We start from the raw sequence: 22,065 nt of genomic DNA, 5'->3' as shown, positions 1-22,065 counted from the left end.
CTTTTATTTGGTTAACGTAAAAGTTACTATTAAATTACGGGGTTCGATAAGACAGTGCGGAAAATTTTATGAACGACTTTTTAACACATTGCTCCTAGTAACAAGAACCAGCGTTATGTATGCAGCCACTTAGCCATTCACCGAGTGTGTTCTAGAAACAATAGTGTAAAAGAGGGTTTTCATTACAAAGATGAGCCCCAAATCTGGGAAGTAGGAAGCGGAGGAAGCGTCATAGAACACGCATGCTCAGTTTGCAAAGCGCTCAATGGTCGCTTGTCAACAAAACAGTGTCGGTTGAGCCGTGAATAGAAACCACCGTGTGCTACACGTCGGAGTTAGTGCGTGTGACCTCATCATAAGAGGATACAAATTTATATGTGAGTTTGGAATTTTTTATGGCATTTATTTGTACATTTTATAAACTTGTGATAAACTAAAACTTTTACATCAAGCGAAAAAGAAGGTGTCACCAAAATTCATCTCAGATTTAATGAAATCATTCCTATATCAAGGTGGTGGGCTAGTGCGAAAAATTCGGCAAATATTCATTACTATTAAAATCAATTTATAAACTCTGCACATGAATATAAAATGTGAAATTAAATTAAATTATAAAAGAAGGCCGCTGAGTATTAGAAGTAGGAAAACTGAAAATAAACATCGTGGATAAGAGGTAGAGTGATCTCACTCTACCTATATTAAACATTTGCCGAATTTTTTTACGTAAGTATATCTTTTATAAATAGGTATATACAATTTACAATTATAAATAAAAAATAGTTAAGTGACGTCAGTATAGGAAGGGTGTAACCGTAATTCAAGTCGCTGACTGCCCTATCTCGCCCTAACCACTTGAGAATAGAGCGAACCATGAAAATTGTTTACGAAACACATTATGATCAGCTTATTATAACACGTATTACGAAACTTTATCAATAGGAAATTAGATTCGTGTGAATGTTAAACCTTATGATAACAACCTGATAGGACAATAACATGCAATTTTTGATAAGATAATAGTTTCACTTGGTTGCACTTGGTCCTTCAAAAGTGAATAACAAAACACTGGTATCTTTCCTTAAAAACAATTTATTTTCAAGGTAACACGTCAATGTTTACTGTACCTACTTTTAATAGAGCTGTCTTCTATGTATGAATTTGCGTATGCGCATCATTAGGTATGTTACGCCACAAGATGCTAATCATAAAATGAAGGCCAAACTATAATCCTTCAACAGAAATCTATGACATTAATATTTGTTAAACTAATTTGTTTTGTATTGTTATGTAAGTAGAGATATCTATTTTACACATAATATGCACAAGGCACAACCTAGAGCTAAGAGCAGTGTAGTTGGGGGAGCTTGTACCTAACTTATTCCTACATTTTACATAAGTATGCTATTTATTTGAAATTGATTTACATATATACCTACTCATAAATAAATCGTAAATATCCTACGTTTAAAATACGTACCTAGCTGTTAGGTAACTATAAGTACCTATAGGTGTACTGATTTGTATATAGTTCTGTGGGTAATAGTATTTATAAATATTACCTAAATGTTTATTGCATATTAATTAGTTACAACCCACTTCGATTTTCTCAATAATTGGTAGTGAAAATGTTGAGTTAGAAACTTGGGAGGCCGTTAGCATCTCAGTTTTTACTCGTGCTATTCACTTTCATCGTTTCCCGCCATGTCGTTTTTTACCAATTTCTCGTCTAGATGTTGAAATGATTATAAACTAGCTGTGCCCTGCGGATTTACCCGCAGTGCCTTTAGCCTTCTTCGATATCTAACACCGAAAGAATTTTTCAAATCGGACCGTAGTTCCCGGGATTAGCGCGTTCAAACAAACAAACTCTTCAGCTTTATTATATTAGTATACCTAGATTAGAAACGTTTTTTTATTAATACATTTCTATGCATAAAAATATTATGAACCTGTTTGTTTTTAAACACGCAGTACTTAGTAAATACTAGCGCCAAATAATAAGCTCATTATTTTGGAGTCAAATTTTTGCTGGAGGTATTTTATTCAGGTGTTCTGGATAGGTATTTTAAGTACATAATCAGATATTTTATTAACTCAAGTTGTACAAAAAATCAGCAAAAATAACTTTGCATTATACTGATTTTTCATGCTGCATTAGCAGAATGACAAAACTTGAATCAATATGCACTGTTAATTAATTTATTGAAGCTTTTTTTTTTACTAAGCTAGGTTACTGATATATTTATGGCCCCTTTTTGTGGGTTGTAAAAACAACGTTCTCTTTGTTAAAATAGGTGATTTGGATATGAACGTTCATCACTAGTATTAAACACTGTTCACGGTTCACCACATCGATGTCAAGCACAAAATAAAATTTAAATCGGTACCCATAGTGGTAGAGTTATTTTTATAAAAGAATGAGATGAGTCATAGCAAGATTTATGCATCTATGAATGTAGCTGACGTCATGCTTTCAATGGTGGTGAATGGTGATACGTGTTTCTACATAATGAAAATAATATTTTTCTATAGATAATAATGTATGGTTATGCAGAGAAGTTTTATACTAGATATGTTTAATATACTTGCTCATTACAATTTAATTGAATATCAATGATTTATAACTTGTTTTACTACACAACTAACAACTTACTACAAAGTACTTAGTTAGTTTTTATAAGAAAATTCTTGTAGTTTATTTTGATAGTAGAATAATAACAAAATTCGGCACCGATCAGCCAAATGTGATTCAGATTACCAATTTTATATACCTACCTGCTTACTGCGCAGTCAAGAAACTTACAAGAAGTCTTAGTTATAGCTACGCTACTATCAACTATGATGCCCTGATTTCAATGAATGTGTCTATTGCAGGCGCTAGACATGTGATCAAATACGCAAATACCTACAAAGTCGCGAAGTGTGGCACTGACATTTGCCTATTTGTTCAAAGTTTGAACACATATTTGAAGTTTGCCGAGTCGAGTCGGTTTTTCTGCGAACATCAAAGTAATCAAACTTCAAAGTTGCTTCAAAGTTTGTGCGCCCTGCCACACTTGTTGCAATGCTTAGTAACGCGCGCGCCGCTGACCGGAGCAGTTGTGTGTGTGTATATTTTGAGTGTCATAATGGAGTGGAGTAATGATGTAGTTATCGAATTTCTTCAGCTACTTGAAGCGGAACCCTCCATATGGGATCCAAAAAACAAAGACCACAAAAACCGTAACGTTGTAAACGACGCATGGGTCCGAATAAAAAATAATTTATCACTACCGTTTACGGTAGATGAACTAAAAAGAAAGAGAAATAGCCGCACTCAAATAAAACAGATTGACGGCGTCCACAAAATCGTCTTCCGATCTATCAGCCATCTTTGCAATAACTGTGCCGTAAAACATTTGAAAACAAGTCTAGCAGGCATATTTGTAATCGTGTTTGCGTCAAAGTTTTCACTTCAAAGTTTGTACAAATGTTTGCTCAAACTTTGAAGCCAATGTGTAGCGCCAGCCTATGAAAATGGGTCGTGCTTGAGAGTTGTTTCAATCTGCCACTAAAAAGCCCATTACGAAAGCTTATAAAGCACATTGGTAGATACTAGATAGCTGGGATTTATGAAATACCTATCTACTTATTTTTATAAATTTTTGTCTGAAGTACCGTTTACCTCATCTTCTATAAAATATTTCTTGATATTACCTGTACTGTTGTCAACTTCTAAATCAGACCCTAGGTATTGATGACAAGAAAATGATACTAACTAATACCCAATAAAAATTATTTTATTAGTATGAGTAGGTACTAACGCATCCACTGAGCTAAAAGAAAATTCACCATAATTTACCACATCCATATTATGTATTTATAATTAAGAGTACCTACTACTCATTAGGTATTATTGCATTACATTTCGCGGGTCCAATTAACTAGGTAAAAATATACCTAAAACCTTTTTAATCAATATATAATAAAATAATGAATCCTACTAATCCTATCCTACATTCTACTATCCTATCCTACTAATATTAAATAAAATAAATGCGAAAGTTTGTGAGGATGGATGTGTATGTGTATGTTTGTTACTCTTTCACGCGAATATACTACTGAATCTGTTACAATGAAATTTAGCACACATATAGACACAACTTAATAATAATAATAATAAAAGGGCGTAGGGATGTGACGACCCCATCGCCCACGGTTGGAATATCTATTGTCTACGTGACAATAGATATTCCACCCGTGCAATCAGTCAACCCGCAGGACACCTTGTGGCGGGGTGTCGGGGAGTAGCGACCCCGCGGGAACCGAGTGCTCCCGGGGGAGGCCCCTGTCTTCATCTCCGGCTCGCCTTCACCGGCCGGTCGGAGTGAAGCCTGACGAGGACAGGACCCCCACCTCTGGCTTGCCTTAACCGGCCGGCCAGAGTGGAGTCGCGAGAGCTTTTAGCTCGAAGGGTGGATGCGAAGCGTAAGTGGCGAGTGGGCACGTGATGCTGGACCCTCAGGGAGCGCGTGATCGTAGTTTAAAGTCCAGGGACGCCTCTCCACCCTTAGCTGCTCACAATATGTTGCCCCCTTGTCGCACTATTGCAGCGACTTATTTCGGGGGCCCATACAGTGAGAGGGCGAGTCACCACTCACCACCTGCCAACATATTTTTACTTTCTTTTAGTAGAAAGGCAGGTGCCATAGTTTCCCATAGTCCTCAGTACCAGTCCATTTAGCATCCCAATCCATAGCCCAATCATTAAATTTCCATACCCTGCAATAGTCCTACATCGGCCGCGGACTGCCCAGGGCTGTATCTCTATAGTGCAGTCATGGGCAGGCTGCGGCTGGTGTCCCACAACACATTAAAATTCTCGAAAGGGCCTCTGCGTGTTGGATCCGTGTCCCCACGTAAGCCTTCCAAAGATCCGGGTACCGTCCTTCTGGTGGTACCCGAGTATTATGGAACAGAGAAACATAATAATAATAAGGGCGTAGGGATGTGACGACCCCATCGCCCACGGTTGGAATATCTATTGTCTACGTGACAATAGATATTCCACCCGTGCAATCAGTCAACCCGCAGGACACCTTGTGGCGGGGTGTCGGGGAGTAGCGACCCCGCGGGAACCGAGTGCTCCCGGGGGAGGCCCCTGTCTTCATCTCCGGCTCGCCTTCACCGGCCGGTCGGAGTGAAGCCTGACGAGGACAGGACCCCCGCCTCTGGCTTGCCTTAACCGGCCGGCCAGAGTGGAGTCGCGAGAGCTTTTAGCTCGAAGGGTGGATGCGAAGCGTAAGTGGCGAGTGGGCACGTGATGCTGGACCCTCAGGGAGCGCGTGATCGTAGTTTAAAGTCCAGGGACGCCTCTCCACCCTTAGCTGCTCACAATATGTTGCCCCCTTGTCGCACTATTGCAGCGACTTATTTCGGGGGCCCATACAGTGAGAGGGCGAGTCACCACCTGCCAACAATTTTTTGCTATATCTTAGTAGAAAGGCAGGTGCCATAGTCTTCCATAGTCCTTAATTCCGGTCCATTAACATCCCATTCCATAGCCCAGTTTATTTTATTCCTTTATCTTGCAATAGTCCTACATCGGCCGCGGACTGCCTAGGGCTGTATCTCTATAGTGCAGTCATGGGCAGGCTGCGGCTGGTGTCCCACAACACATTAAAATTCTCGAAAGGGCCTCTGCGTGTTGGATCCGTGTCCCCACGTAAGCCTTCCAAAGATCCGGGTACTGTCCTTCTGGTGGTACCCGAGTATTATGGAACAGAGAAACATAATAATAATAATACAAAAGATTTATTGCAACCAACAGAACATACATAATAATACACAATACAAAAAAAGGAAAACAGACATAAAATAACACAAAATTATAAGGATTTTACAACACTTACAGTTATTAGTTACACTTATAGTACACGAATGTATTATCTGTGTTGCGCGCTGGCTGCAATTTGGCCCTGGCTCAGCATAATGTTGTGGGAGCAAGCTCCACAACGCTGATAATTCTGCCAGATACCCAGATGAATAGTTTGCGCCTCCAATCAAGTAGGTATATATAAGTATAATAAAAATAGAATAATTAATTATGAATGTAAAGAAATAATAAATGTGTAATAATAATAATATATAAGCAGTAGAATAGATATATTTGGTCAAGTAAAATCAGTATTTATATGTAGGTATATAGGTAGGTATGTACTATGTATGTATGTATAATGTGTTAATTTATAAGTTTGGATACGTATAGTCAAAGGAAATAAAATTACGATGATTGTAATTTGAGCAGTAGTGATTTGTAAGTGCGACGAAAGTTGGATTTGCACTTGAGTTTTTTTATTGGAGGTGGTATGTTGTTCCAACATTTCGTCGCATTATATTTAAATGACCCACGAAAGGCGGTAGTTTTATGTTGGGGAATTGATAACTCTTGGGTCCCACTTCTTATTTCACCTCTTTTAGTATACTTACGCCACAATAGTTTTGTGTACAGATATTCAGGCTGCTTTGTATTGACCGTATCAAATAAAAGGCAAGCTAATAATAAATCTTGCCGACCTTTCATTTTTAAAAACTTTATGCTATTAAGAAAAGGGGTGACGTGAGACCTGGGTGGGATTGTGACGCAAAATCTGGCACAGGAGTTTTGGACCCTCTGAATAAGACGGTGTGCTTTTGCCGTTAGACAAGGTCCATAAACAGGGAGAGCATAATTTAATTTAGATAGTACGATGCTTTCGCACAATCGTATTCGTAGATCGACACTCAGAAAAGGCCGAATATTGTAAAGAACTTTGAGTCGATAAAAGCAATTACTAACTAAATTAGTGACATAATCTTCGAACCTTAACTGAGCGTCGAAATCGATGCCCAGGTTACGAGCAATTGTAACCCGCTCTATAGGGGTGGAATTTACAAAAACGGTGGGATCTGCTTTAACCAAGTCAGAGACTTGCTTCTTAGACCCAACAACAAGATATTTAGACTTGGATGGATTAAGAACCAATGAGTTTTTATGAGACCAGTCTGATATGCGTTCCAAATCCTCATTCATTTTCCTGGTGCATTCTTCTATTCGGTCTCTATCAATAGGAATGTAAAGTTGCAAATCATCGGCATATAAATGATATTGGGAGTTATTTATGCAAGAGGTGATATCTGCCGAGTACATGATAAATAAAAGAGGACCGAGAATAGAGCCCTGAGGAACCCCTCTATTGACAGGCACAAGCGAAGAAAGATCTCTGTTGCCGTCACCTTTAACCAGCATTACTCTTTGGTGACGTTGGCGAAGATAGCTATCAAACCAAGATGAAGCAATAGAATTGAAACCATAGAAATTAAGCTTTGAGAGAAGAAGAGAAATATTTATACAGTCAAAGGCCCTAGAAAAATCAAGCAGAGTTAGAATCGATGGCTGGCCATTGTCGCGTGCAGAGAGCAAGTTATCCACAACATCAATCAATGCAGTACAGGTACTACGAAGTTTTCTAAAACCTGACTGGTACTCCGGTAAGATATTATTTGATTCGCAGTACTTAGTGACTTGGTTGTAGACAACTCGCTCTAAGATCTTGGAGAGGTAAGGAAGAATACTGATTGGCCTAAGGTCCTTGAGGGCAGTGGGATTGTTGTTTTTTGGTATGGGCCGCACCAGGGCTGTCTTCCACTGCGATGGGAAAAGTGAAGAAGAGAGAGATGTATTAATAATTTCAGTAAAAGCATGAAGAGAATGTGGAAGTGTTAAAAGAAACATGTCCCTGGTTATTCCATCAACTCCTTCTGCATTACTTTTGATGTCCAGAATAAGTTTTCCGACATAGCTTTCACTAACGGGTTCGAATGTAAAAGTACTGTCACAGTAACGATTTTCGTTAAAATAAGCAAGGTCGACAGGGTCAGCAGTACTTTGACCGGGAACATCCAGGAAATGTTTATTTATTGCGTCGGCGTCACACAAATGTTGCGGGATCTCACCAGTGCATTTAAAATCAGGGATAATATTTCTTTTCAAATTTTTCCACAGAAGTTTAGCGTTATTCTTGTGTTGGTTTATGTTATGATCGAAGAAGGCTTTCTTTTCATAGAACAAGCTAGTGTTCACTAATCCTTTCAAATTTTTATAGTCCTGAAGATGAACGTCAAGGTTAGTTTTTCGATATTTATAATGTTGCTCATCTCTCAACTTCATCATGTACCTTACGTTACTAGTTAACCATGGATACGACACTTTTTTTATTAAAGACTTCTTTATAGGGGCAAATGAGTCAAATAAGTTTATAATCAAGTGATTGAATGCATCTACCATCTGATTCACATTGGATAAACGCACAATTGTATCCCAGGGAAGAACAGAAACAGCTTTATTAAAATTATTAATATCTATGTCCTTTAAGGGTCTAAATATTATGTGTTTGGGGGACAAGGTGTTTTTTCTTAATTTGAATTCTGTTGTGATAAATGCATGAGCACCAAGGTCTGGGATATGCTCAACTTTTATTTTAGCTACAGGAGCATTTGTACAAACAACATCAATAAGTGACTGACTATGATCGGTGAAGTGTGTAGGCTCATTGACATGATTTACCAATTGCAGAGATTGTAAGAATGCATTCAAGCGTGCGGTATTTGGGTCTCGTTTGTTAATGAGATTTATATTAAAATCACCAGTTAGCACCAGATAGTCGTAGTCACTGAATGCAGATATAGTGTCTGTTAAAGTGTCCAAAAAGACATCGACGCTTAGCCATGGCGGGCGGTATGCTGTGCCGACAATGACGCGACGAGAGTTTATCTTCATCCTCAGCCACATCTGTTCGACAGATGCAGGAGAAGAGGGAATGGTACAGTCTCGCGCTCTCATACCACGCCTTACGTAGAACCCTACACCTCCACCCCTACTGCGTACTTCGGGAGGGCGGGGTCGGTGACGGAGATTAAAGCCGGGCAATGAAGGAGCATGTGCTGCCTGCCCATCCCGAAGCCAGGTCTCATTGATCGCAAAGATATCTGGTTGTGAGCGATCAAATGCAGCACGGAACTCATCCTGTCGTGTACCCAGAGAACCCGCATTAAAAAATCCAATAATTAAACTAGTAGACTTGGCCATAACAATTAAATAATAAATAGTAACTACCTAATGCAATAATTTTAAAATCATACGTATCCCGGGTGCGATTATTTAATTGATAAGAATAATTGTATGGTAAACTATAATAAAAATTTAAGGTAATAAATAATGTTTTGTGAAAATAAATACTTTTAGATACAACAGGAATAACAAAAATAATATTAAAGATAATGTTAGCATATGTTATAATCTCATATGGTAGTAGGTATGTTGTAATATATAAATAATAAAGTAATATTATTTGATTGTGTATGATAAAAGATATAGGATAAAATTTATTCAATAGCATTCCCAAAATTCTTAAAAGTTCATAATATGATATGATTTTATATTTTTTTATATGTTCATTGTCCAAAATGGTACCTGAAGAATTATCAGCTGTATCGTGGAGTAGGAAGTAAATAAACAGAATAATAGAATTAACATATAATATTGCCATAACTGACCACGATACCAAGTTTCGCACAACCACAACGCAATCACAGTTATCTACCTTATGTTTAATTAAAATAGCGACAAAAAGTAATATTAAATTAAGAATTAAAACAATTTTCACAATACTATAATATAAGTTCATACAGTTTAAACGTAACACATTATTTAGAAAAAAGTTGAGTACAAAGAAAGGGTCTGACCACAATATAAAGTACATAATTTTAAGTATTGAAATTGAATTCAAGATAGAAAATGAATAGTTCATTAACAGATTAATATCATATTCAAATATACGGCGCAATCCACCACAAATACATAGAAAATATTGAAATATATAAAACTCAAGCTTATTAAATAATACAATATTATATCTAATTTTTGTTATCAACATTGTACGGCACATTTTTGTTTCTGAATACACGGGTAATATCGTGTTCATTACGAAATAAACAAATTTTTGTGGTTTCACTTTGTCTTGCATATATACGTCCCTCCTTCGTCCAGGCAAATCTCCAATTTTGTGCCTTACACATTTCACGTAGTTTACCGAAAAGTAGGCGATTAGATTTAGTTAATCTTTCATTAATATAAATTGATTTTTGATGGTGAGGTGGGAGTCCAAGATCAGCTGTTGTCAAGTTGCGTTTAATGCGAGCCTGCTTTATAAAATCATTTTTTATTGATCGGCGCGTGAGTTTTACAGCGATAAGCCGGGGACGCGGGGAGCGGGAATCAAGGTGCAAGCCATTCGTAGAAATCGTAGAATCATTAGTACGATGTTTAGACCCTATGCGATAAGCACATACGATGTCGCGTTCTTCGATTTCGATGCCGAGTTTTAGTGCAGTGGTGATAACAAGATGTGTCAGGGACTCGTTGTTAGTTTCGGGAATGCCAGATATTTCTATATCATTGAGTAAATCAAGCTGATAACGTTCGTTTAACTCGGATTGTAATGCATTAACGGTATCACTAAGATTAGTTGTGTCCCGGGAAGAAAGTTGATCGCGTATGGTGCTTAATTCGGCCCTCAGTGAGACGTTATCGTTTTCCAGTGCCAGGATTTTCTCCTTGTGAGTATGCAGCTCGTTTTGATAATCAGCCAGTTGATCACGCAAGATGTTAATAGTGTTCGAGAATTCTTTTTTTATCTCAGTGAGGGCGGCACTTATATTACTTTCAAGTAGGGATTTCAACTGATCGTAAGTAAATGGGGAAGGTGGGACTACAGGGGAACTATTTGATGATGAGCTGGTTTCATGAGAAGTGTTTTCTAACTGGGCTTTAGCGGGTGTTTCATCGCCTTTACGTCGAGATGTAACGTTCTTACAGAGAGGACAAAGCCACGATCGTTTTAATTCTTTAAGATTTTTCTTGAAGTAGTCGACGGAAATATTGATACACTTGTAGTGATAAGACCCCGCACAGGTAGTACAGTCTAGTTTTTCATCATGCCTTAAAAGTTTCTTACACGCAGCACAATTCATGATAGATTAATACGTTAATAGTAAAGTTAAGAAACAATTTTTACTTGCAAACCTGCTTCACATAAATATGTCCCACTAAATTCACCAATTACACAGTGAAATGTAACTTATATACTTTAAATACAATTAATTATTCACAGAACTTTTAAAAACAGCTGTTAACTTTCGAGGCGCAAACTACCCTCTCAAAACTTGGTTAGGTTTCATCCCGGAAATCCCACGGGAACGGGAACTACGTGGGTATTTCTCTGAAAACGCGGGCGAAGCCGCGGGCGGGAAGCTAGTAAATAATAATTAAGAATGACGAAACTCAAAGCATTGCATTGCTAATAACGAAAAATTTTTTTGCCTTTCTTTAGGTCAACAAGACCCAACAAAAATTTTAATTAGCTATATATTCTTTAGACCGTATTAACATATTATGAAGACTTTTAAATATAAGTAGTACCTACATATTAGGTTATTGGAACTTACACTTGAAACCTTGGTGCCTAAACGACGCGACAACGGTTGATTAAATTCGGTCGCCATTTTAATTACGATAAACGGATAGACAGTATTATTGCAAGAATTGTAGGTTTGCCAAATACCTAATTCATTTTATAGAAATAATAGAAAATGATTTGCTATTTTCCTGTATTGTCGATTCTCAGTGGTCTATTTATACAATATACAGGGTAATTGCGCTGGTTTGCCGTCCAGTTTCGGTTTTCGTCCATTTGACTGACCTGCTACAATCACGTGCGTAAAACTTGAATACAAACCTACCTTCCCGCGCAAGTTTGCACTTTTTACGGTCCTTAATGTGTAAGCAACAGTACTATCAACATCAAAATTTGATTTGACAAGAAGAGAGTTCAAAAAATTAACGTAAAAGTAGCCGCTTCCCATCCGTGCCTTGCAGATGTCATCGCGCGAGAGAAAAATTTGCCGGCGAGAAAAGTTCATGGTAAGTTAAATCACTGTTTTAGCTAGTTAACGTACTTAATGTTTTTGGTACGTATGTTTAGTTATAAGCCTATTAAACGCAATAGGCATGACGACAGTATCCATAAATGATCGTATTAGTGTTTTTAAGGGAAAATGTACAATAGATAAATTACATATAGTGACTTAGAAATCTTAAAAACATTAAGATTAATGAGATTATCAATAAAATAAAACATTGAAATACTGCAGTTGGCCATTTTGACTAAAACACGCGTGACGTCATGCTTAAGTAAACAACTCAAATCAGATGTTTTTTGTTGTTATGAATATGTTGAGAATACGCATTTTTATTTATTTTCTATTGTTTCACGTATGATTTATCGACTCAGAACTGAAATATAATTGCGAATTCACGAATACATGGTTCGGGGTTCTCCGCGCCAACTTTATACAATCATTTCTTATTATTTTCTCGCTTAAAATAATTACTAACACATTTTTGAGCATTATTTTTATGTGGATTCACACTGCAATACTGCACACCACTTATAAACTTTGAAATTCGTTTCTATAAAACATATTAAATAAATATTTTTTTAATTTTCTTCGCAATGCGTACAAATAATTACGTATTTACCAAAATGTGACGTCACGCCTACGCCATGACACCTGCGAGCTGTTTTGGCACAGTTAATAAATATTTTTTGGAAAATGGCTTTTATCTTCGTTAAATTTGAGTATATTACCGAAATATAGGGTTTTTCTTGTATAGTAAACGTATACACACATTATGGAAGAGGATTTCAAAATCTTTCGTCATGCCTATTAGAAGTGTTTATCATACTTTTTTTATAATACTCTTCAAAAAATTGAGTGGACGGATACTAGGTTACCAAATTCTCAAAATATTTGGTTTTCGTCCAAGTGGACGAAAACTCAAACAGCTACGTGAATATTTGTTAGGTTCTTTTTACTGTATCGGACCTTTAAAATACTGAATAGTTTCACCCGAAGTGATCTTTATTGCTATTAGTTTAGATTTTTTGGTTTCCGTCCACTGCTTTGTCAGTGCTGCCAAAATAAAAAAATATTTAAAGAAGTGGACGAAAACTAAATTTAGCTTTAAACGTTTTAGTTTTCGTCCATGAATGAGTATTGGAGTGGACAAAAATTAAAAATGGCTATTCTTTTGCAGTACTTTTCGTCTTTTTTACGTATTGAAAAGTTTTCTATTCAGTATCTTCCTTATAATTAATAATTGGTGAGGGCCAGAGTGTTGTAGGTACCTAATATTGTCATTCATTCAGTCATGTATCATTCTCCTTATGTGAAGTAGAGTCAATTATTCGTGGCATAAATGGGGGTAGGTCAGACATAATACACTGTATTTTTCTGATTATCATTCACTTGAGTATCATCTTTTATTCTAGGTCTGTTTTGCCAATGCAATATTTTTTTATTCTACTTACTCAACGTATCCTGAAAGATCTTATTGTTTTTAGATGGCCTCGAAGGAGTCTAAGAAAGCTAGAAAAAAAAACGCTACGTACACTGAAGAATCTTTAATAAAGGCATCAGTAAGGCAATAATGCATAGTTCAGTAAGGTATAGTATAGTTTATTTTAGTAGCTAAAACGTATTATTATGGCTGTGTTTAATATATTACGTTTCATTTGATAAACAAAGTATTAGAATGAATATTTCTGTTTTTTGATGTAATTTCTCAGTCCTATAATTATTACTTTATTCATTTACATTGTAAGTAACGCATTCCTTTCTTTATTACGAATGATTAATCAGTCATCACTAACGCATATAAAGACTGCCAAGTGCTACATAGATCTCAGTGTTGACTAGTTATATTGATTATTATTAGTAAAACTAAACCTGTAAGGTAGTGAGAAATTGTTATGTTGATTAAATAAAAGTATACAGGGTGTCCCACTATTGGTATACTAAGCGCGAAGGAACTTGTAGTTTTGCATACACTGATCACGTAAAAAATACTTTAAAAAAATTACGTCCAAAATTTTTTGCTAATTTTTTCCTGAAAATCCATGTTTTCTTCTCTAGCTTCGCGCAGCCGGCATATACCGCTTCTCTAATATGAGCATTTTTTCTATGAAAACATAATCTTAAACGATAGCTCACGTGCTGGTGGCAAAGTTGGGCGGCTCGCTTGTTATGGGTGTACACATAGAGTTTTAAAAATTCATCTATTTGAAAAAAAAAATGCATCTGGAATTTTTTAATTATTTTTTACGTACTCAGCGTATGCAAAACTATAACCTCCTTTGAGCTTAGTATACCAACAGTGGGACACCCTGTATATTTACCTGTAATTGGTTTTTAACTTAATAGTTGACCTACCCTCCTTTTTCTACACGGTGGTCGAAAACTAGCCTACACTAGGACGAAAACCAGTTTTTTTGGACGAAAACTAGCATTTACCCTACTTTTGCAGAAAATAATTTAAATAAAAAGATACGTCAAAATGATTTATTTTCACTTAATATTATCTTAAAGAAGACTATATAAGGACGAAATAAAAATATTATATGTTTAAGGAAGGGTGCTCCAAAATATTTATTTCGCATCACAAAGTTGGCAACTCCCATAACTGGACGAAAACCAGCGCAATGACTATTATGTATTTATAATTAAGAGTACCTACTACTCATTAGGTATTATTGCATTACATTTCGCGGGTCCAATTAACTAGGTAAAAATATACCTAAAACCTTTTTAATCAATATATAATAAAATAATGAATCCTACTAATCCTATCCTACATTCTACTATCCTATCCTACTAATATTAAATAAAATAAATGCGAAAGTTTGTGAGGATGGATGTGTATGTGTATGTTTGTTACTCTTTCACGCGAATATACTACTGAACCTGTTACAATGAAATTTAGCACACATATAGACACAACTTGGTTAGGTTTCATCCCGGAAATCCCACGGGAACGGGAACTACGTGGGTATTTCTTTGAAAACGCGGGCGAAGCCGCGGGCGGGAAGCTAGTAAATAATAATTAAGAATGACGAAACTCAAAGCATTGCATTGCTAATAACGAAAAATTTTTTTGCCTTTCTTTAGGTCAACAAGACCAAACAAAAATTTTAATTAGCCATATATTCTTTAGACCGTATTAACATATTATGAAGACTTTTAAATATAAGTAGTACCTACATATTAGGTTATTGGAACTTACACTTGAAACCTTGGTGCCTAAACGACGCGACAACGGTTGATTAAATTCGGTCGCCATTTTAATTACGATAAACGGATAGACAGTATTATTGTAATAGCGGCAGTACACATGGGGCCAACGTGTTGGGCAAAAATGAAGATTCCTGTTCACACATTGGCTTACTGATCATTCTGCATTGGCGCTTCAAAGATGGACGTAGTCCGTAGAAGTTCTTGCAGCCGCGGCAATTTATATAAACAGTGCGTTTAATTATTACGTACCTAACGTAACGGCACCAGTCTTGTACAGATTAAGGGAAAAATTGAAGTTTTTTGCAAATTTCTCGTAGGTTTTTTAACTTTATTGGATATTGTTTAGTTATACCTTTAGTTCTATGTTAGTTTAACGTAACCAATGTTAGAAAAAAGATTACAATGCATAAATAATGAAGTTATTTATAAATTAAAAAACCACTTTTTTGCACCAGTGTTGGACAGTGAAAAATCTAATGATGGACACCCAGTTTTGGACTGTACCTAATGTCGTTTCTCCTGTTATTTACACTTGGAGAAGACTTATAGTTATCAATAGAATCTTGAAAATGGTGATTGGAATACAATAAATCGGGGATGTATTTATAAAAAATAGTACTTATTAATTATTTTGCATACTTATAATATTTAAAACAGTCTTAATTTCCATTTTCTAGGCAAAAATTGGAAAATGCATCGTTAAATACGAGTTATGTCCGTTAAGAAACACCAATATGGTTTTTTTTCTCAATAAGTCAGGGATGAAAAATATAACTAAAAAAAGGACTGCCATTCCATCCATTTTGGAACTTCTTCTTCTTCGTCATATCACTCTAGGGGGGTAGATGTTACCCACTTCACGATGTTCCGCCATATCTCTCTGTTTCCTGGCATTCCGCTACACTCGTGAAGTGAATCGCCAATCTGAATCCGCCAGCAGCCTTAATCTGATCGGTCCATCGATATGGATTCCAAATTGCAGCACGAGGCAAAAAGCTTTTTTTTAAACTGTTGTCAAGATGGTGTGGATGGAATTTAAGCGTGTGTGCTATATGGTGGTGGAATTTAGCAGCAGACAACGATCCAAACAGTTCATCAGAGAACTCTCTATGATAGATCCGTTACAATACGCATAAGTATGCGACTTCTCTACGCAGTGATAGAGAATGAAGCCGAGAACGAGTCGCACAGCACATAATGACCCATTGTTCTAAAATATATTCTTCATGTCAATCTAAGATAGATATTATGTTGTTGGACCCATTAGTGTAATTTTAACAAAAAATATCAATGTCCATTATAGGAACCAAAGCAAATCCAGTCATGGACAATTGTTGTACAATATTGGAACCCTTTGTTTGAAATGGTCGTGATAGGTATATTATTAATCAGAAAGAAAAGACAATACAGAAAAGCGCATGTAATTTTCAACCTTTAAAAAAAGTTTATTTTCGACATATGTCCATAAATGGATATATCCATAGAATTAAATCCAGTTATGAACACTGATGAATTTTATTTAAACAACATAACCTATCATGATACTAAATCGTGTAATATTTCGTACACTTAACTACTATAAATAAAAGTAATATCAAATTTTGCTGACATTAATACAAAAATTCTTATAACCAAAATTGTGTCCTCACTTCCTTAAGGATTTTCTTAGTAAAAACGGATTTCTTCGAAACGAGTCGCAGCATCTAAACATAACGTTCTGCCATCTTCAAACATTTTGGCCGAATAAGATGAAATGTCGTATTTTGATAGCTTATGAACCAAACTTTTATTTTAAGTATTGCCAAATTATATAACGTTAATTTTGGTCTTAATATTTAAATTTAATATTTATTTTGTCCATTACTGGATGCTTGTCCACGACTGGTGCCGTTACCTTATATGTGCACCAATAACAATGAGTGTACTCTGCCGTCTGCAATGATATCAATTTAATTTTAATTACCTATAAAACGAAACTTGAAATATTACGGACGGATGTACCTATTGATTGGTGATATTTGATCAATTAGCACAATTTAATCAAAATCATGCTCATTGTATATTGTTATTTAATTTTTAAGAACAAGTAACTGTTTCATACCTACTATTTTACTCATTTTATAAATATATATTCTTTTTTTTTCGAAAATGTATGAAAGTGAGTTATGAAAACATCTAGAATAATATAATATAATAAATAGAAAATAAAACATCTAATTTATTGAGTCATAAGGTTTTTATTTTTGTGTAGTTCATGCCGTCGATTCCAAATTATTAAATTCCTTCATGTCGATACAATTCTACGAATTGTAAAACCTCATTGCTTGTCAACATCGGCGCCGCCATCGCTATCGGAACATGGAAACGTAAATTTCATTGACGCGCAACGATACTGTCTCCGCTGACGAGTAACAACAATCTGAACAAGACACCAACGTGTGAACGCTGTTTGCAGAGCGCGCCAAGATCCTTTGAAGTGTGCACAAAAAACCGACAACATTCGGTTGGCCTGCCAATATTGGCGCCAACTAGGCTAATGAAGCCAACATACCGCCAAGTAGCTCTCTACACGTTGGCCCAACCCGTTGGCCCAACACGTTGGGCCCATGTGTACTGCCACCATTGAATTGTAGGTTTGCCAAATACCTAATTCATTTTATAGAAATAATAGAAAATGATTTGCTATTTTCCTGTATTGTCGATTCTCAGTGGTCTATTTATACAATATACATAATAGGTAGGTAGTGACCTAAATTTATATCGGCGATTTGGGTAGCGTTTGATTAGGCAATAGATAACTATACACTTTCATGTTTAAAATATAAATATATGTAATTACATATTTAAATATTTCCTATAAAATTATGATAATAAATGCTATACTTATTGTAACTATGTACATTCATTAAATTCTTTAGACCTGAATTCGATGGACCTAAAGAAACTTAAATCATTTTTTCTATACGCTGCAGCCTGCAATAGATATAGGTAATATAGATAGAATATTGTATTTTAATACATGAAAAGTAGGGCTATTTAGGATAAAAATATATTTTCATTGATTGTGATAAATGTCACATTATTTTCAATCTTCATGCATAGGTATTGATGCAAACGCGATGCTCTACCTACCTACCTCATTTTATTTTTCTCTGAAAATTGCTATGATTCTACACCCACTGAAACATTACTGGCTATGTAGTAGGTAAGTTATTTTAAATTAGGATAAGGTGGCCCCCGCAGTCTAGAATTAGCTAGGTCATAGATTATGTTATACCTACAAAAATTGGCGAACTGTTACAGTCAAGGTATACTCAAATATGATGTCATTTCTACGCTAATAAAACAAAGATAAAAATTTATCATGACTTCATGAGTTAAGAATACCTATTCACCTTAGTGTTTATTTATGATATATAAACGTATACCTACATTCAAATAAAAATTACCTATGTCTCGAATGATTAATACCTACATAACTAATAATTATTATCATAATTGCAAAACTATTTAAACAAACAGCGTAAAATAAATTGATAAGAAGCACAATTATTATAGTTTCGTTTTGGCAATTCAAATAACAAATTAAATAAAAATTGGAGTTGAAATTAGAAATAAGTACTTCAAATAACATTCATAGGACTACGAATTGTGGTCGAAATATTGTAAACTGAAATTGTCTTTGCAGACCTCGTCACCAAAGATGTCTAGTCTCTTTCGCATAAATAAAATTAAAGGATATTCTAGTAGTAACGTAAACACAGCTGATATTTACGGATATAGGTAAATAAATCGTTTTGCCGACAAGGTCGGTGATGTAATTGCCGACTTTAGCTAAAACACGGCATAACACGAATCGCTGTGCAAAGTTTAATTTGTCCGTTATTGTATGACATCACCTTGACATTGTAATAATTATCATTTGTATGTAGTTTTTACGCGGTTTGGCGCGAGTCAGATGTAATAACAGAAGTAAGCAGAGATGCTAAATTACCTATAGGTCTCTACGTATTACGTACGTACCTACTACTAGATACCTTAAACATAAAGATAATAATTATACTTAGGTACCTAATACCACCTAATACTCAGTTTTTTTATTGAGTAATCAAACTCATACCTACTAAATGGTAAATTTTTTAAATGTCGAAGTGCTTATGCTCGTATATAAATTATACTTACTATTTATTTAGACGATGTCGGCTGAACAAGCGCAGGAAGCGGTGGAGCAGGTAGCTCAGGAGGTGAAGGACATCAAACTAGAAAATGGGTCAGCACCAGGGGCGGCCAACGGAACGGCTGCGAAGAATGATGACAGTGCTATTCCTTTTAAGGTAAAGAAAGTATTAGATTAGTCTGTGGTGTGAAGACTCGATAGCTATATAATATATTCCGTGCAGTTTCATAACGCAACTGTGTTATAAAGCAGCTTTCATGAATTCACCAAAAATATAAATGTAAAACTTTAATAAATATGCGATTGAACAACCCCAGATTTCAAGAGTAAATCCTACAAATTTTAAACACAACGTAAACTGCATACCCTAAATAAAATATTATTTATTGTTATATTTATCAAACTAAAAATTTTCCTTTGTCGTGTTTAAAGTCATTACTCATTAATAGTGCATGCTTACTTTACAACTCTTTATCTAGAAAACTACATGCAACAAGGTTGCCGGTTTCTTAACCTTTCTTAAAAAAGTCGTTTATTTTTCATGAAAAATTCGGCAATCCAAGTGAAAACGGAAAACAAACAATTTATATTTAAAACATCGTTCTACTGTAATTTCAGGATGCCTTCAAAATGTTTTCAAAATTCGGCGATCCAAAATCGGATGGAAAGCAAATTACATTATCTCAAAGTGATAAATGGATGAAACAAGCAAAAGTAATTGATGGGAAGAAAATCACAACAACGGACACAGCGATTCACTTCAAAAAATTGAAATCTGTTAAACTAGGAGTCGACGATTACCAGAAGTTCCTCGATGATCTCGCAAAAAGCAAGAAAGTAGAACTCGAAGACATAAAGAAGAAACTAACTACATGTGGGCAGCCCGGCATATCTACCCATGTAAGTTTTTTTATAGCAAAGTAGATAGTGTGATAGTAATTGGATTTACATAAATATTAAATAATATATGTTTTACCTACTTGCTGTTCGCTGCTCAGTGCTCCGCTTGGAATTCGGAAAGACTTTTTTATTTTGCATGTTTTTCCAATTTTTAACATACGAATCCAGACGGAGATAACTAAATAAAATAAATACGTTCAGCGGTTCTCGAGTTAAGTGTGTAGGTTTAAATATAAATTAAAATTCTAATCAACTATATACTATATATTCTAATCAATAATAATACACAATAGATACGCATGTTTGGATAAAATTAGGTCACCCTTGCAACCTACATCGGTAGATTATGGGAGCGGCATGTGTAAAAACCTATATTATATAATGCACGATGGTGTTTCTTTTTATTAGTAGATAGAACAGGTCTTTATAGATCAAGTAGCTATATGCATACGTCCTCTAAACGAAACACAGACGAACAACAGACAGAATGACAGTGTAAGCATGTTTTTGAGTTTGTCGCTAATAGACGGACATACGCCACGCAAAACTTTATTTTGTAATAATATGTAGTGATGATATCTAACAAAATTCTCGTAAATACATAAATAAGACCGTAACAGAATAATATTCCACAATAACAGGTAATACCACATTACAGCCCTGAAAATTAAAGTCAATTTCACACGGTAGTTTTAGCGTGATGTGAAACACACACTAGTCTCGTTGAAAAATTTGTATTTTGGCTGAGCTGATTTCAAGGTATTTATATAATTTATTGTAAAATGCGCGATGACATATTTTTAAAATAAGAAAGTAATTAAGATTTGCTCGCAAACATTTCCATTAAAAACTGACCAATGAGTATGGTGGTAATGACTAATGAGTAAGGTGGCACCTGCAACCTGTGAGGTCAAATAATTATTATAAGATTTCGCCCGCGACTTCGCTCGTGTTCGAATTTTAAATCAAACGTTCAAAATCAAATCCACGTGAAGACAAACAAATTTTATTAAAATCGGTTCTGTCGTAAAATTTCACTGACAAAAACAGGCACAGAAAAAGGAACAATATACATAAATGCTACTACCTTCTAGGTACGAAAGGTAACTATACAATACTTATTTATCCCTGACTAAATTATACTTATTTCATTATACAATTATATTTTCCAGCTACCAAAGTCGCCAGCGGCCGCCGCCGCTGTGGACCGCCTCACCGACACGTCCAAGTACACCGGCTCGCACAAGCAGCGCTTCGACCAAACAGGCAAAGGCAAAGGCATCGCCGGTCGGAAGGATCTCGTCGACGGCTCGGGCTACGTCACAGGATACCAACACAAAGATACATACGACAAAGCCCACTAAGTTTAAAACTCTCTTATTACGTATATTTCTCATAAATATAGCGTACCTTTCGATATTCTAAATGTATTATTTAATGCACCGGTAGGAACGACGAACGCAGCTATTGTGCAGTGCGTTAATGTTAAGCGTGACTTTAAACGGAGAAGTAAATTTCGATATATCGACTAGTATTTGTTTTTGTTTTAATTTATTTAAGTTGAAGATGTAACATTCCCATTTTAAATTGTAAGATTCTGCTTCTATGATATACCAAATACCAATATATATGACTTTTGTCTTTGTATTTCTAGTCGTGATAATTAGATTTTTGTAAACAATTTTATTGAATTTCATGGAATGTAACATTATATTCAAATTTTAATATATTATATATTTTTTTATGGAATGACGAACCAAGTATTGTCGACAAAAAGT

The 22,065-nt window shown here is 35.5% G+C and overlaps 1 protein-coding gene across 1 annotated transcript; it reads left to right on the top strand.

The window, feature by feature from the left end:
- The first annotated feature begins 218 nt into the window (after positions 1–218).
- Positions 219–21,713, top strand: ringer (tubulin polymerization-promoting protein ringmaker). The gene is made up of 4 exons (XM_089701603.1): positions 219–377; positions 19,404–19,544; positions 20,006–20,287; positions 21,460–21,713. Exons 2-4 carry the CDS (start codon positions 19,407–19,409, stop codon positions 21,649–21,651), a joined length of 612 nt encoding a protein of 203 aa, XP_089557729.1. The 5' UTR covers positions 219–377; positions 19,404–19,406; the 3' UTR covers positions 21,652–21,713.
- Positions 21,714–22,065: the final 352 nt, after the last annotated feature.

This window comes from Colias philodice, chromosome 12, assembly GCF_061535455.1.
Source record: "Colias philodice isolate Cphi_HAF_F1 chromosome 12, ilColPhil1 Martin Lab GWU primary, whole genome shotgun sequence".
Classification (NCBI taxonomy): Eukaryota; Metazoa; Arthropoda; class Insecta; order Lepidoptera; family Pieridae; genus Colias; species Colias philodice.
Note: the sequence above shows the minus strand (reverse complement) of the source record. Positions and strands in the feature narration are given on the sequence as shown.

Excerpts from the sequence above, each read along its gene's own strand:
- ringer (XM_089701603.1), top strand. The coding sequence starts at position 19,407 with ATGTCGGCTGAACAAGCGCAGGAAGCGGTGGAGCAGGTAGCTCAGGAG. Across the intron at positions 19,545-20,005 it reads ACAGTGCTATTCCTTTTAAG|GATGCCTTCAAAATGTTTTC; the intron begins GTAAAGAAAGTA and ends CTGTAATTTCAG. Across the intron at positions 20,288-21,459 it reads AGCCCGGCATATCTACCCAT|CTACCAAAGTCGCCAGCGGC; the intron begins GTAAGTTTTTTT and ends TATATTTTCCAG.